Consider the following 15,312-nt stretch of genomic DNA (forward strand, 5'->3'; position numbering starts at 1 on the left):
TAATGTTTCAGAGAGGACACTGTGTTTTCTTTAGGTTTAAATGGTCTGGGCGATTTAGCTTAACAATAGCCTATATAAAATATTTCATAATAGTATATAGATTAATATTTATTAATAATCTTTAATTGCCTATTCAATTAAGACCATAATAAAAAGCTTGTATTTAACCGCTTTATTTTAAACTTCATTTTGATTTTGACTGTCAAATGATTGCTCTTTCTCTTCCTATTACGTTCTTTCTCTCGAATGTTCTTAAACTATTTTTTTATTGTAATAAGCGTCTATTGAGACAAAGATTTTTTGGTTTTTTCTTTCCCAGAACTAGTGTAGGTCATGTAACGTTAACTGTTAAAAAGAAAATACATTCATAGGAGGTGGGTCTGTCTCTACGCGGTCTGTAGCCCAGAGCTGGGGCCGACGCTGGACCATAGCGCAAGCAATGTTGATTCAGCTTAATCGACGGACAGCTAACGTTATGCTGCGTTCACACCAAACGCAAATAGAGTGTCTGGCGCGAGTGATTTGATTTCAATGTTAAGTCAATGGAAAGGCGCGTTGACGCGCGTCTGGAGGTCCCGCGGCGCGGAAGGCGCTTTTCGCGCGGTGCGAATGACGCGAATTGAGCGTCTTGCGTGATAAACTGCGACGCTGGCGAGTGCAATCTGTAGTTAGGGGGCCCCCTAGTGGCGGCGGGGCCCTAAGCAGCCGCTTAGTTCACTTATAGGGAGAGCCGGCTCTGACTTTAAGTCAAGTCACCTTTATTTATACAGCGCTTTATAATGTACAGATTGTTTCAGAGCAGCTTTACAGTGATAAACAGGAAAATAATGATCAATGATGCAAACAGAAATCAATTCTGCTGTAAAGAGACAACAGTGTCATTGTTCAGCTGAAGTCAGTTCAGTGTTGATTCAGTTCAGTTCAATAACTGTGAAGATCATCAACTATTAAATGAGTTCAGTTCATCTATAAGCAGCTCTGCAGGAGATCATTTTGTTATTCAGTTCAGTCTCAGTGTTGATGTTGTTGCTGTCACCAAATCCCAGCATGCACTGCAGTCCCTGGTGCTGAGAACGGTCCTGTTACATCATCAATGGCCATTTTGTCTTGCACATGGTATCATGACTTATATTCATCTCTGCAGTTGTACTTAAAATCCACTGAAGTGCTTCATTGTTCATCTGGTGTGGTGATTTCTGTTATTATTTATAGTGTATATTTTTTCAGCTTCTGTTACATAAGGCAGTTTTGTGCATCCATGAAAATCTGTCATTGTAACAAATATTTAACCAAATTAAACCATAAAAAAGAGAAACATATGTTAATTTTCAAACATTTAAAAAATGATCTAAATAGTGGTTTGCAATTATTTAGTTTGTCTTGTTATTCTGTCAAACATGATGTAAGAATATATAAACAGCTGCTATTCATACTGTATGTTTCCAGAGCTCGATTTATTGGATACATTTTAAATGTAAGTGTGATTGACGAATGAGACGCTTTGATTACAGTGTTATTATTGAAGCATAATTTGCAAAACTATGTATATTATGTACATTTCTCTAGAAGAAACTAGAGAAACTTGCTCTAACTTGTAAAACTGAATTAATCTGGAAGCAGAATCAGATTTAACTGTGATTTTCTGCTGTAATGATCAGTTTAACTGGTAAGATCCTCAGAGGGGAAGTTGTGCAGCCATTATATAAGAATGGAAACACAGTCTCTGTGAAGGACGTCCTGAATGTGAGTAAATGTGTGTTAGTGACAGGATCAGAGAATGACACTGTTCCTCTGTCATAGTCCAGCTGAACTCTCACACGCTGAAGCTTCACTTTAACAGGAAAGACAGTGTCGGGTTGATCTGGGGATTGAGAGAAGTATTCGCTGTCCCAGTACCGCACAAACCAGACATTAGAGTTAAAGAAAACCTCTCCCTTCCTTTGGTTTGATGCTGTGGTTATTCCAAGACTCCAGAATGTATTGTCCCCAACCTCCACATCCCAGCAGTGTGTTCCTGAGTTAAAGCCCTCAGATCCCAGGACACATGCATAACAGTCAAACCTCTCTGGATTATCAGGAAGTGTTTTATCTACACGACTGTACGACACACTGGTCAGATCAGACGAGAGTGTGAGACGAGGAGCTGCTGTGTTTGGATCTAGAGTCAACGGAGCTGCAAAGAGAAGAACATCAGATTACAGGAGGAAATATGATCAGAAATGTAAATATAAAACATAAATCCTGCTATCATAACAATAGTCTCTCAGTTTCTGTCAGAATGGATTGAGGCTTCAGGTTTAATATCAGTATTCAACTAGATTAAAAAGTTCATCGAGACAAACTTTAATTGGCTTGAAAAAGCTGGACCAGAAAGTTTGAAAAAGTTAGAAAAGTTTAAAGTTTGAAATAGTTTGAGTTTTAGTTAGTATTTTAGACCTGCTATGCGGTTGCTAGGGTAATCAGGTGGTTGCTGTGCGGTTGCTAGGGTACTCGGGTGGTTGGTAAGGTCTTGCTATGTGGTTGCTAGGGTACTCAGGTGGTTGCTAGGGTGGTTGCTATGCGGTTGCTAAGGTACTTGGGGTGTATGTGGTTGCTAGGGTGGTTGCTATGCGGTTGCTATGGTATTTGGGGTGGTTGCTATGTGGTTGCTAGGGTACTCTGTGTGGTTGCTAGGGTCTTGCTATGTGGTTGCTAGGGTACTTGGGTGGTTGCTAAGGTCTTGCTATGTGGTTGCTAGGGTACTCAGGGTGGTTGCTAGGGTGTTGCTACGCGGTTGCTAGGGTATTCTGAGTGGTTTCTACGGTCTTGCTATGTGGTTGCTAGGGTACACTTGGTGTGGTACCTCTATGGTGTTCTGGGTGGTTGCTACGCAGTTGCTAGGATGTTCTGTGGTTGCTAGGGTATTCTGGGTGGTTGCTATGATAGATAGATGGATGGATGGATAGATAGATAGATGGATGGATGGATGGATGGATGGATGGATGGATGGATGGATGGATGGATGGATGGATGGATGGATGGATGGATGGATGGATGGATGGATGGATGGATAGATAGATAGATAGATAGATAGATAGATAGATAGATAGATAGATAGATAGATAGATAGATAGATAGATAGATAGATAGATAGATAGATAGTTTAATGATTCTCTATGGTTTAGTTCATTGAATGTCAGTTGGAGTGAGTCTGGGCTTCAGTGTTTAGATTTGAATTTTTGACAGTTGGACAGTTTGAAAATCTGAACATTCCGTCAATGAAAGTCTATGGGAGTTTTTCCGAGTTTTAATCAGCATTTTTAGGAAAAGCGTAAGTCCGATCAGTTAGAAAAGATATAGCAACTCGAGCCAGAACCGTCTGAAGGTCTGATACTGGACACGAATGATACGAATAATTCGCGTAAAGTTGGACGCTTGAACATTTTGAGTTTACTCGCTTCATTCGCGTGACATTCACTTCACAACAGAGCAGCTTTTCCTCAGCCAGTTCTTCTGTTTGACTGAATTGTTTGCTTTATTTCATGTATAGCTGATTATCAGTGTAGGGGAGTAGTTAACTACAAGTAGCTAAGCTACTAACTTAACTTCATTTTTCTACTTATTTGATCACATACTAAAATCGCGCGTTACTACCATCTTTATTTCATTGCGCATCTTGCGGCTTTACGGTTCACAGAGAAGAGATCGTCTGATGATTATGTAAAGGACGTACAGGAGTGGGTTGATAACTTCACACAAATCGACTAGTAAAGGTCACACTTGATTTATACAAACAAAAGATTTAAACGCTGTCTGCGTCGAAGACTTCAAGCACATACAGGTGAATAATAGCCTTTTTAAATTGATTATCCTGCTATATATATATGCATTGTTCTCTACTCCTGTGTATCAAAGTTGCTTATATTTTGTTCCTGCATTGATGGGACATGACATTTGTAGCGATTTTGCACTTGACAGTCAGTTTGAGATATAGACTACATTTGAGTATTGTATATTTGGATAGTTTACAAAATAAAACTTTACTCTTATCATAATTGTATTGCATTGTGTTGTTTTAAACCCCAAACATTTAACTTAAAACATTCTTCATTAACGATTATTCAGTTATTTGTAAATATGCATTTAATTGTAAAAAAATAAATAAAAGTAGTTTCGATGTAGCTAGTTACATTTTGGTAGTAACTTGTAGTGTATCTAACTACTTTTTCAGAAGGGTAGCTTGGCTGTAGTTGAACTACTTTCATGTTTAAGTAGCTTGTAGCTTGTCAAACTACTGTTTCAGAGTAGCTTCCCCAACACTGCTTATTATACCTTTTACTTCTACTTTTGTATTATTGATCATACATTGCATTTAACAAAAAGAGACTGGGTTGTGTTTCATGTCATTTCATGTTATCACAGTGATAATTATATTGTCTGAACCAGATATTAAAGGATTAGTTCACTTTTAAATAAACTTTTGCTGATAATTTACTCACCCCCATGTCATCCAAGATGTCCATGTCTTTCTTTCTGCAGTCGAAAAGAAATTAAGGTTTTGGATGAAAACATTCCAGGTGTTTCCTCCATATAATGCACTTCAATGGGCTCCAAACGGTCCAAATACGAGCGTGGTCATAGATGTATACGTAGATGCCTCATTAGCGCCTGCACGGTCCAGTACAATGAGGCATCTACTATCGATATATCTATGACCACGATCGTATTTGACCTCACTTGGCGGAAGTTATGGCGGAGCTCAGAGATGATCACGTTCGTTTGATAAGAGGTAAAATAATAGCATAAATACTGCTCGGTTTCTCGCAGAAACTGATGGTTTGGCTAGATAAGACCCTTATTCATCATCTGGTGTCGTTTAAAGCCCTTTGAAGCTGCACTGAAACTGTCATTTGGACCTTGGACCGTTTGGAGCCCATTGAAGTCCATTATATGGAGAAAACCCCTGGACTGTTTTCATCCAAAACCTTAATTTCTTTTCGACTGCAGAAAGAAAGACATGGACATCTTGGATTACATGGGGGTGAGTAAATTATCAGCAAAAGTTTATTTAAAAGTGAACTAATCCTTTAATATACAGATTTTCTCCTAATTGTTGTCACTAGAGCAAGCTCCTGATTGGCTAACGTGGCGCGAATATCCGCCAAAGTTCAGATTTTTCAACTTGGGCGATTCGCGCCATTCACGCGTCAAGCGCTCAATTCGCGCCGCCTCATTTGCGCGAATCGCACCGCAGAATGTCTATTCTCGTCTTTGCATTGACTTAACATGTAAATCACTCAAGCGAATCACGTCGTTCGCGTCCGGTGTGAACGCAGCATTAGAGTCAGAAATTTAGAGTAAGAAAAATAATAATATTAATAATAATATTAAGTTTAATCGGATTGGCCGATTAAATTTAATTAAATGGCTCTTCTAGGGCAATTTAATAAACACTATTGTATCCTAATACATAAGCAGAGACCATGAGGAACAGACTTCTGTAGTCATTATGAGTTCACTGTATGATCTGATGATCTTCTGAAATACAGTTCAGATTCACTCACAAATTCAAGAGATTATTAAATATATTTCTATCAGATGTTAATGTTGTGTGTGTTTCTATCTGAAGGATGTTTTGCGCTGGTGTCAGATCTGCTGAGACTCACTGTGTTGGACAGTTTCCAGCATCTTCTTCCAGACTCTGAACGGCAGGTTACCCAGGTAACGGGACACATCAATCAAAGCTCCAGAACTCATCCGTGGATCCGGCTGTGAGATCTGGACTCTGGAGGAAAATTCAGGAGTCAGAACTGCAGTGAATTTGAGTTCAGATCCACTGAGAGAAGAGATACGAGCAGCTCACTCACCTTTCCATTGAGACGCTAAAGTTCTGGAAAATATAGAGTTTGAAAACATGTTAATATCTTATCAAACACTCTCATTGTCAGTGAGTCTCAAGTTGTTTTCTGCTCAAAGAATGAAGCCAGATTGATTGGTCACCTTTAGAAACGAGACGTCATTGGCTTTCATCATCTCCTCCATGTCTCTGATTGTGTGTGAAAGAGCTGAGATGTGTGTGTTCATCTCCTCCAGCTTCTCCTTCATCATCTGCTTCTTCTGCTCCTCTTCCTCCCTCAGTGCAGTGATTGTAGCTTCTTCTTCGTCTCTGAGAAACTGATGAAGCTTCTCAAACTCTTCTTTAATCTGACGCTCTGTGTGCTCAGCTTGAGACTGAAATCACATCACATTCACTTCAGTCAGCTCTGTGTGAACACACACTCCACTAATGTCAATAATAAACTGTGTGTGTGAATGTTGAGTGTTTAACTCTTTACACATCCTCACCTCGATGTGTTGGATTGTTTTATTACACTCTCCTTTCATTTCTTCTCCATGTTTGAGCTTGTTTTGTAAGGACGTCAGCGCTGTATTAAATTCCTCCTACAGGTTAAGATGAAAATCTGTGAAACTTGTGAAGCTATAAGAGGTTTAAACATTTGAAATAAAATGCTGCGTGAGCTCAACCAATCAGCATGTTCAGCGCCCAAGTCCCACCCCCGAAAAGTTCCTGAACTTTGAAAAAGTACAACCTCGCGAGCAGGGCCGTTTTGAGGGGGGAATTTTTACCCAGAACTTTAGACCCTGGTTCCTGCGGTCGAAACACACCGAGTACCCAAAATCCCTTGCACGGCTATAATGAGTTGTGGCGGTTCCGCATGCTACTCGTAAACAAAGAAGCTGTCTTTCCAATCGAAAACGCGGCTATTGTGTGTTTGGATGTTTTTTATTGTTATATTAATATTTGTATGCTGAATGTCTCAATCTCAGAAGCATTTGTGCTGGGAAAATGGCAGGACATACATTTTAAACATTTTTAATGGCGAATGATGAACATCAAGAAATCATGTTTTCACCAAATAAAATGTGGTTTTTGCAATGGCCAATTATTAATTATTATATCCATGCAGTTGTAAATTTGTGGTTAAATTTGAAAGTACACTACATTGCCAAAAGTGTTGGGATGCCTGCCTTTACGTGCACATGAGCTTTAATGCCATCCCATTCTTAATCCATTGGGTTTAATATGGAGTTGGCCCACCAGCTCTAACAGCTTCAGCTCTTCTGGCTTTCCTCAAGGTTTAGGAGTGTGTTTATGGGGATTCTTCTAGAAGCGCATTTGTGAGGTCAGGCACTGACGTTGGACGAGAAGGCCTGGCTCTCAGTCTCCGCTCTAATTCATCCCAAAGCTGTTCTATCGGGTTGAGGTCAGGACTCTGTGCAGGTCAGTCCAGTTTCTCCACACCAAACTCCTCATCATGTCTTTATGGAGACGCTTTGTGCACTGGTCAGTCATGCTGGGACAGGAAGGGGCCGTCCCCAAATTGGTCCAACAAAGTTGGGAGCATGAAATTGTCCAAAATGTCTTGGTATGCTGAAGCATTAAGGGTTAAGGGATTTAAGAGGCCAAGCCCAACCCCTGAAAAACAACCCCACACCATAATCCCCCCTCCACCAAATTTTACACTTGGCACAATGCAGTCAGGCAAGTCCCGTTCTCCTGGCAACCGCCAAACCCAGACTCGTCCAAGGGATTGTCAGACAGAGAAGCGTGATTGGTCACTCAGAGAACACGTCTCCACTGCTCTAGAGTCCAGTGGCGGCTCACTTTACCCCACTGAATCCCACGCTTTGCATTGCACTTGGTGATGTAAGGCTTGGATGAGCTGCTCCGCCATGGAAACCCATTCCCTGAAGCTCTACACACTGTTCTTGAGCTCATCTGAAGGACACACAGGAGTTTGGAGGTCTGGAGCTCTTGACTCTGCAGAAAGTTGGCGATTTCTGTGACTCTCAGCATGTGCTGACCCCGCTCTGTGATTTTCACTTCATGGCTGAGTTGCTGTTGTTCCCAATTGCTTCCACTTTGTTATAACACCACTAACAGTTGAGCGTGGAATATTTAGTAGTGAGGAAATGTCCCGAATGGACTTATTGCACAGGTGTCCACCGATCACGGCCCCACGCTTGAGTTCTCTGAGCTCCTGAGAGCGGCCCATTCTCTCACTAATGTGTGTAGAAGCGAACACACACACACACACACACTCCTGAGAGCGGCCCATTCTCTCACTAATGTGTGTAGAAGCGAACACACACACACACACACACTCCTGAGAGCGGCCCATTCTCTCACTAATGTGTGTAGAAGCGAACACACACACACACACACACACACACTCCTGAGAGCGGCCCATTCTCTCACTAATGTGTGTAGAAGCGTCTGCAGGCCTAGAGCTTGAGTTATTCACCTGTGGCCATGAAGGGATTGACGCCTGAACTCAATGATTTTGAGGGGCGTCACAATACTTTTGGCAATATAGTGTATGTTAGTATCAAACACTTTTGGTGTGTCTTGTAATAAATCACATATTATTATTGAAAAATTATTAATCTATTTTTTCCCAACATGTTTTGTGCAAATGCTGTTACATTCAGGATATGAACATCAGAGCAGTTGAAGCTTAGTGGAGAGTTTTATATCAGTAGTAAGTCATGGAGATTTAGTCTGAGCAAAAGTAAATAGGCTACTAGTCTATTGTACACACAAATAGTACTGTGTGTTTATCACTGTATTTAGCACATGAAATGAGAGACATTTGTCTTACCTTGTGAGATGAAACCACTTCACTGATGGGTCTGAATGTGTGTTTGGTGTGTTTCTCTGAGTCTCTGCACACTAAACACACAGGCTGTTTGTCCTCCAGACAGAAGAGTTTGAGTTTCTCACTGTGTAAACTGCAGATCTCCTCAGACTCTGATGAACGCCTCTCATTTCTCTCCTTTATCAATGAATCACACAAGTTTTTTAAGGTGAGATTAACTGGAGGTTCATATTTTGAGGATCTTCTCCTGCAGACGGGACACTCCTGAGATTCCTTAGTTTTCCAGAACTGTTGTAGACACTCTTTACAAATACTGTGACTACAGGACAGAAAAACAGGAACCTTGAAGATTTCACAGCAAACAGGACAAGAAAGCTCTTCCGCATATTTTGAATCCATTTCCTCGTCTTGTAAAAGATCCAATGATCTACAATTTACTTTCACTTTCTGAACTTTGGTTTGAAAAGTTAATAATTACAAAAAAAATCGAATTCAGAAATACGCAATAATCCTAATATAATGTGTCCTCCTCTGTTCTTCACAACACTGACTCGTTTTAGCTTTCAGTAAAAGTGAAAGGAAGAAATAATATGACTAGTCACTTCCTGATAACGGTTTTGTAAGAGGGTGGAGTTTCTGGGGTTACATAAACCAATAAAACTAGTCACAAGTTAGTCATGTTTATTTTCTTTAAGACTGTTCATAACTTTAAGTCAGTCACATAAACATGTACATTGGCATAATTTGATACAATTTTTTTTTTAAATAAAACTCCTTTGATGAACTGCTAGTGTGTCATACTATAAGACTGTCTCCTCCTCCAGCTGGAGTGCTCATGATCTCCACTAGGGGGCTCTCCTCCCGACTCTTGTGCTATCTTATCATGGACTACATTACCCATAACCCACTGCCTGGACTCATTATGCTTGATTATATTCAGCTGTCTCATTACCTTGTTAACTCTGCCTATGCTTTCAACATGTCTATTTCATACCTTGTGGAGAAATCATGTGTGTCCACTCGCAGGTGTCGTCCTATGAACTCTGGAACTATTGAGGATTGTTGTATTGTGTTTAATGAGGTTGCCTCTTCCAACTTGTATAATGAAAGTTCACCTTCGCACTTTTTACGAAGAAACGACACACGTTACCTGCAAAATAATTAAGAATTAAGGTGAAGAATTAAGTGTGAAACCTTCAGAAACCCTTTAGTCTCCAGCGCCACCATTTTCCTGAACTGCAACCTAACTGTAGTAAAACATTGGAGTAAAACAACTGGAGAAAAATAATTTTCATTCATATAACTGGTGTGAGAGCGCAACGCCACTGTGAACGTGTTGGCATAGCAACGTGATACTTCCTGCCTGTGTGTCCTACGGAGGACGTCTCATTTAATTCTGATTAAGGACACTCCGTATACCGCATCCTTCACAGGATGTGTCCTCCAGAGGATGCAGCCTTCAAAATTAAATGAAATGAGACACAGCTATGTGCTGCGTCACAATTCGCCTACTTATACTACGTCCTAAAAATATGTATTCTTTTTGTGAAGAAAAAGTAGATACTTTTGAGTGTGTACGAGAAGAGTGTGCAAGCTTTGGGACATACTATTTTGTCATCTTTATCGGACTCTGTTGCTTAGTTACGTGCAGCCCGTCACCGTTTAAACTGCCCTGTCAATTATCATCACAGTTCAAATCCTCCACATTCAGTTTAATCTCCTACCGTATCGGAGAGAAATGTAGTCGCATGTTGATCTGCCATGCGTGGGTCTTTAATTCAGAGACGCCTCTCATGTGTTTGCAAAGTTAATGGCCAAACGTATCTTTACAAATGTTCTCAATGCTGCTGAAGGAGAAATATAATGTGGCTAACATTGAATAAATATCTTTTCGTCAGGTTAAATACTGATAACTGCTCACTCAAGCCCCTTTATCTAACCCTCTCTACTTAACCGTCAGACTCGCGTAACCATCATGTTTGTAGTTTTTTAACACTTTTTATCCACGTTTGTAGTTCTAATCGAATCCTCGTCCATCTCGCAATTGGTTGTGGGCAATATCAGCCATTAGAGTGCGCATCGATCTGACCGGAAATAGTAGACCATCCGAGAATCTTTTGAATACTCTTTTCAACATGCTACGATTTGGGACATATTAATTCTTTTTTCGAATACTATTTAGAACGGATAGTATGCGAATTGGGACGCAATGATGGTTATGGTTTCAAACCTGTCCTATTCTTCTTCTTGTTTAATTGCGATTAACTCCTAAGGAGCATTATCGCCACCTACTGTGCTGGATGGCAAATTAACCTTGTGTGATAAGTCTGAAGTTTAAAACTGTTTCATCTTCCTTCTCACAAATGGACCATTGACAATCTATCTATACTTCCTTGTTGAACCTTACTCTATCATCCCACATACATCACCATTATTCATCATACCCCAATAGAGGTCTCATTGAGCTTCATCCGGCGCTGTGTGTTCAGCTTCTCCGTCCACACTCAGCCTCCATGGCGGGTTCAACGCTTCACGCACATTATATTCTAAATCCCAAACCTGAATCATATATAAACATAATTAGTGCTCTATATATCTGTCTGTCCATTAAACCTTTTCCTAAAATATCTTCATTCTTCATCCTATCTTCTCCATTCTTCAAATGACTGAATAATACATCCCACACACAAATAATACAGGACATACAATCACACCACACACATTGCATAATCCATTTTCATGTAACCCCATAATTGCCAGTGTTGATTTTAACCCTGTATGTCCTAGTCTTAACCTAGAGAGCAATACTTCTTCTTTCCTATTTCCTCCCTGGCAATGAATCCTCCCTACTGTCTGTGTGATACTATAACACCATCTCCCTGTGCTACTACTGTCCCATCTAATCTGCCACTTATTCATTAACTTTATCTTTAAAATCGATTTTTGCCTCTTTTCCCCCATAGATACTTTAACATCCACCCCCCTCGTCTTGTCTAGTGCTTTTTTTTTTTGCTAGTTTATCATCAACTTCATTACCAGATACACCAGATACCCAACAGAAATACACCACTATTCCAGCCTCTTTCAGTCTGTATAATGATAAATATACTTCCATTAATAAATCTTCTCTGTCTGATCTTGCATGTACTATACTAATTAAAGCTGAAGATGAATCTGAACATATTACTACTTTATTTGGTCTGACTTGTTCGACCCACTGTAGTCCTATTATTATAGCTGTTAACTCTGCAGTGTACACGGACATCAGTCAACCTCAAACTAATCTGTTTTAAATTGTGGAATATATACACCTAATCCAACCTTTTGACTGACAGGTTCCTTAGAACCATCTGTAAATATTTGTAATACTGAATAAAATGTGTTCTTTAAAAAAGCATTAACCTCATTTCCCATGTACTCGTCTTTGGACTTGTCTAGTATAAGCTCAAATCTACAAGCGGTTCAGGGACTTCCCATGGTGGAGAATCAGTAAGTGCTATATTGGGACAGAAGATCTTATTGTCTTACCGCATACTCGGCTCTCCATCCAAAACTGTGTCCTCCATCATATGAGTATTCCCAGCACTCTGCCAATACTTTGTGAGTAAGGTGATTATTTGCTGATTGTTGAAGATTTTCCCAGTATGTAATTGCCAGTTTTTCCCTTCTAATATCTAGAGGCATCTCTCCCATTCTACCCCAATTGCACCTACAGGAGATGTTTTAACTGCTCCACAACATATTCTTAGTGCTTTGGATTGAATTATATAAAACATTTTCAGTAAAGACTTGGTTGCCGAACCATATACAATACATCCATAATCAAAGCAAGAACGAATCAATGCTTGATACATGCACAACAATGCACTACGGCTAACTCCCCAATTGACCTATCGGTAAGCCCCGCCCCTCAAACGCAGATGAGCCAATTGCAGTTGAGAATCAGTTGTGCTGAGACTGGAACTCGGACATCTTTTCAGCGCCATAGAGAAACTTTGGAAAATCCAAAGCTCTCATCGTTTTTTCATGGTGTTTATGCTACAAAAATGGTCAAACGATGTGTCTGAGGTACTGTAACACTGATTCCAGGTCTCCTGAGAGGATTTTCTGTTTGTCATACTCTCATTAAGTTACGATTAAAGTTAGTGAGTCCCTGCTAACATACAAACCAATATAACTAACTGTTCTCACCAGGGGCGTCGCACCCGTGGGGGATTTTCCCGGTGAGAGGGTTCAACACCCACACTTTTTCTGCAGTTTTCCGGCAGTTTTGCACAAACGCTTTAGGGATGCCACAATTCTCATTATAATATTAAACTGTTCGGTATGGCATTCACGGTTCAATACGCGCTTGTGAATTGCGTTGTTTTTTTGTTTGTTTTGTTTTTGCAGTGTGCCTGCAAGTCTATGCGCTGATATGAGCAAATATCCAATCCCTATACACGCTTGCAATGCTGGTGTCAGAGAGTTATACTCAAAGAACACTATAGTTATTCACAATCACTAAAGTTCATTATTTGCATGCGTTTTAAAGCCTTGCCGGTTATTCGCGTGCTTATGCACCGTTTTAACGCGCAGAACGCGCGCACTTAACTTGATTACTGGACTAAGTAGTCGTCTTACTGTGCTAATACAGTCAAATACACACAAGGTTAACATAAACACAGTCGGTTATGTGTAAAGTGAAAGTAAATTTGTGTGTGTCTGTATATTAGATGCACGTCTTAAATTGACAGCAGCGCAGCCTATAGTGAACGCGCGGTCCTTAAAGGGACAGTTCACCTCTAAAATTCTGTCGTTATTTACTCATCTAATGTTTTTCCAAACCTGTATTAATTTATTCTGTTGAACACAGACAGTTGAATACCAAACAGTTGATGTTAGCCATTGACTTCCATATTATTTCCTACTTTAATGTTAATAAAACTACAAAAGATATAGACAAGCACTCTCTGTCAGGGTTGGTGAAGGGAAAGGAGCGAGGACTCAATGATGCAGAGGAATGGGCTTTTTATTGAAAATAACAAAATAAAACAAGATGAAACAAAACTACCCCGAGGGGGAAAAACTGACTTGACTTGAGCAGGAAGCAGGGAAACATGAGGTAAAGACGACGATTCCGCACTGGATTGCAAACACAAGGAGATTAAATAGGGAACAAACAAAAGAGGGTAACGAGGGAAGACAGGTGGGGCAAATGAACCAATAATCAGGAAACAAGGTGGGCGGGGTTAGACAATAGACAGGAGCACATGGCACAAAGAAACACTTGACAAGACATGTGCTCACACCAAACATGACATGAACATGATGTAGCACGTAGCCAGTGAAAAACACCAACCACGTGCTACACAACATAAGACAAAACATAACATGAAAGCACACGGCCGATGTAAACATGAACCGTGTGCTACACAGACAGAAGAGCACACGCTCACGTGACAAGACAGAGTGACAAAACAAACACGCGGAGCATGAATGTCCGAATCCCAACACAAAACTGAAACCCAAACTAGACCGAAGTGCTGGGATCCGAACACCACGCCCGCACACAAAACACAAGGACAGAAGAGCACGCAGCTCGAGCATGCTCAAAGCTGCGCGCTCACACAAGACAAGACAAACAATACAGGAGTGTCAGGGCTCTGTCACAAACCAAGAGTAAACTAGACAGAAGTGACAGAACCCTGACACTCTCTGTTCTTGACTGAAACATATTAATACAGTAGCTTTAATAAGAATCAAAGTATATTTTATAGTGAAGTCTATGTAGTGTTTTATTTTTACATTTATTCATAAAATTTCATACTTAAATGCTGCTGTACTGCTCTGAGCTGCCAGTGTAAATCTTTATATATATATATTTATTTTATATTATACTATACACTAGGAATGTGTACAAGTTTTTTAAGTAAAGTTTTAAGTTTAAGTAAGGTTTTACAAGTCTTTTAAGCAAAATAAAACATTTGCATTTTTTTTCTCCTTAACCTCTTTCTGTTCCCGTCGCCTAAGAATAGAATAGCAAAAAACTGATGTGACTAGCCATCAGAACCCAACCGAACACCGTGGATAAAAAAAACCGAGGTATGTATAATATATATATTATATATCTTGTATGTTATACCTTTTGTACCCTTCTGTCATTGTATTCATCGTTTTTATTGTTAACAAACAAACCACATCCATCCCCCACACTTTTGAAAAGCTTGCTACGCCTCTGGTTCTCACGTCATGTAACATTAACACTGTAGGTCAAAAACACATAAACGAAGTTCTACATTTCAGTGCCTCTCCATATTAAACTGATTAAATGTAAATTAATTTAATTTTACCCTGCAGTACATGAACAGTGGATGTTGTCATCTGTGATCGTGACAACCGTAACACAAGGCTTCTCTCATTTGCATTGTGATCTGTAAACCTTACCCTTGCTTCCAAATTTAATCTCTCACCATATTTAGTTTAAAATCTTGGTAACACTTTATTTTGATGGTCCCTTTTGAACATTATGTTGACTATAAGTAAATTTGCAACTACATGTCAACTAACTCTCATTAGATTATCAGTAGACTGTCTGCTTAATGTCTGCTAACTCTTTATTGTGATGGTCCTCCAACAGACATTCTACTGACTATAAGTAACTTTGCAAGTACATGTCAACTTATTCTAACCC

The 15,312-nt window shown here is 39.9% G+C and overlaps 1 protein-coding gene across 1 annotated transcript; it reads right to left on the bottom strand.

Annotated features, from left to right (window-relative positions):
* Nucleotides 1–738: 738 nt before the first annotated feature.
* Nucleotides 739–9,253, bottom strand: LOC307139842 (E3 ubiquitin-protein ligase TRIM35-like). The gene is made up of 6 exons (XM_079838962.1): nt 8,643–9,253; nt 6,325–6,420; nt 5,980–6,210; nt 5,847–5,869; nt 5,646–5,764; nt 739–2,173 (listed from the first exon to the last, which is right to left on the bottom strand). Exons 1-6 carry the CDS (start codon nt 9,036–9,038, stop codon nt 1,629–1,631), a joined length of 1,410 nt encoding a protein of 469 aa, XP_079695088.1. The 5' UTR covers nt 9,039–9,253; the 3' UTR covers nt 739–1,628.
* Nucleotides 9,254–15,312: the final 6,059 nt, after the last annotated feature.

Source organism: Gobio gobio (assembly GCF_949357685.1).
Source record: "Gobio gobio genome assembly, chromosome: 16".
Lineage (NCBI taxonomy): Eukaryota > Metazoa > Chordata > Actinopteri > Cypriniformes > Gobionidae > Gobio > Gobio gobio.

What these genes read in the sequence shown, in the direction of transcription:
- LOC307139842 (XM_079838962.1), bottom strand. Translation starts at nt 9,038, where the DNA reads ATGGATTCAAAATATGCGGAAGAGCTTTCTTGTCCTGTTTGCTGTGAA. An exon ending in AAACAATCCAACACATCGAG is followed by an intron (nt 6,211 to 6,324) that starts GTGAGGATGTGT and finishes ATGTGATTTCAG; the next exon opens with TCTCAAGCTGAGCACACAGA. An exon ending in ATGACGTCTCGTTTCTAAAG is followed by an intron (nt 5,870 to 5,979) that starts GTGACCAATCAA and finishes TATATTTTCCAG; the next exon opens with AACTTTAGCGTCTCAATGGA.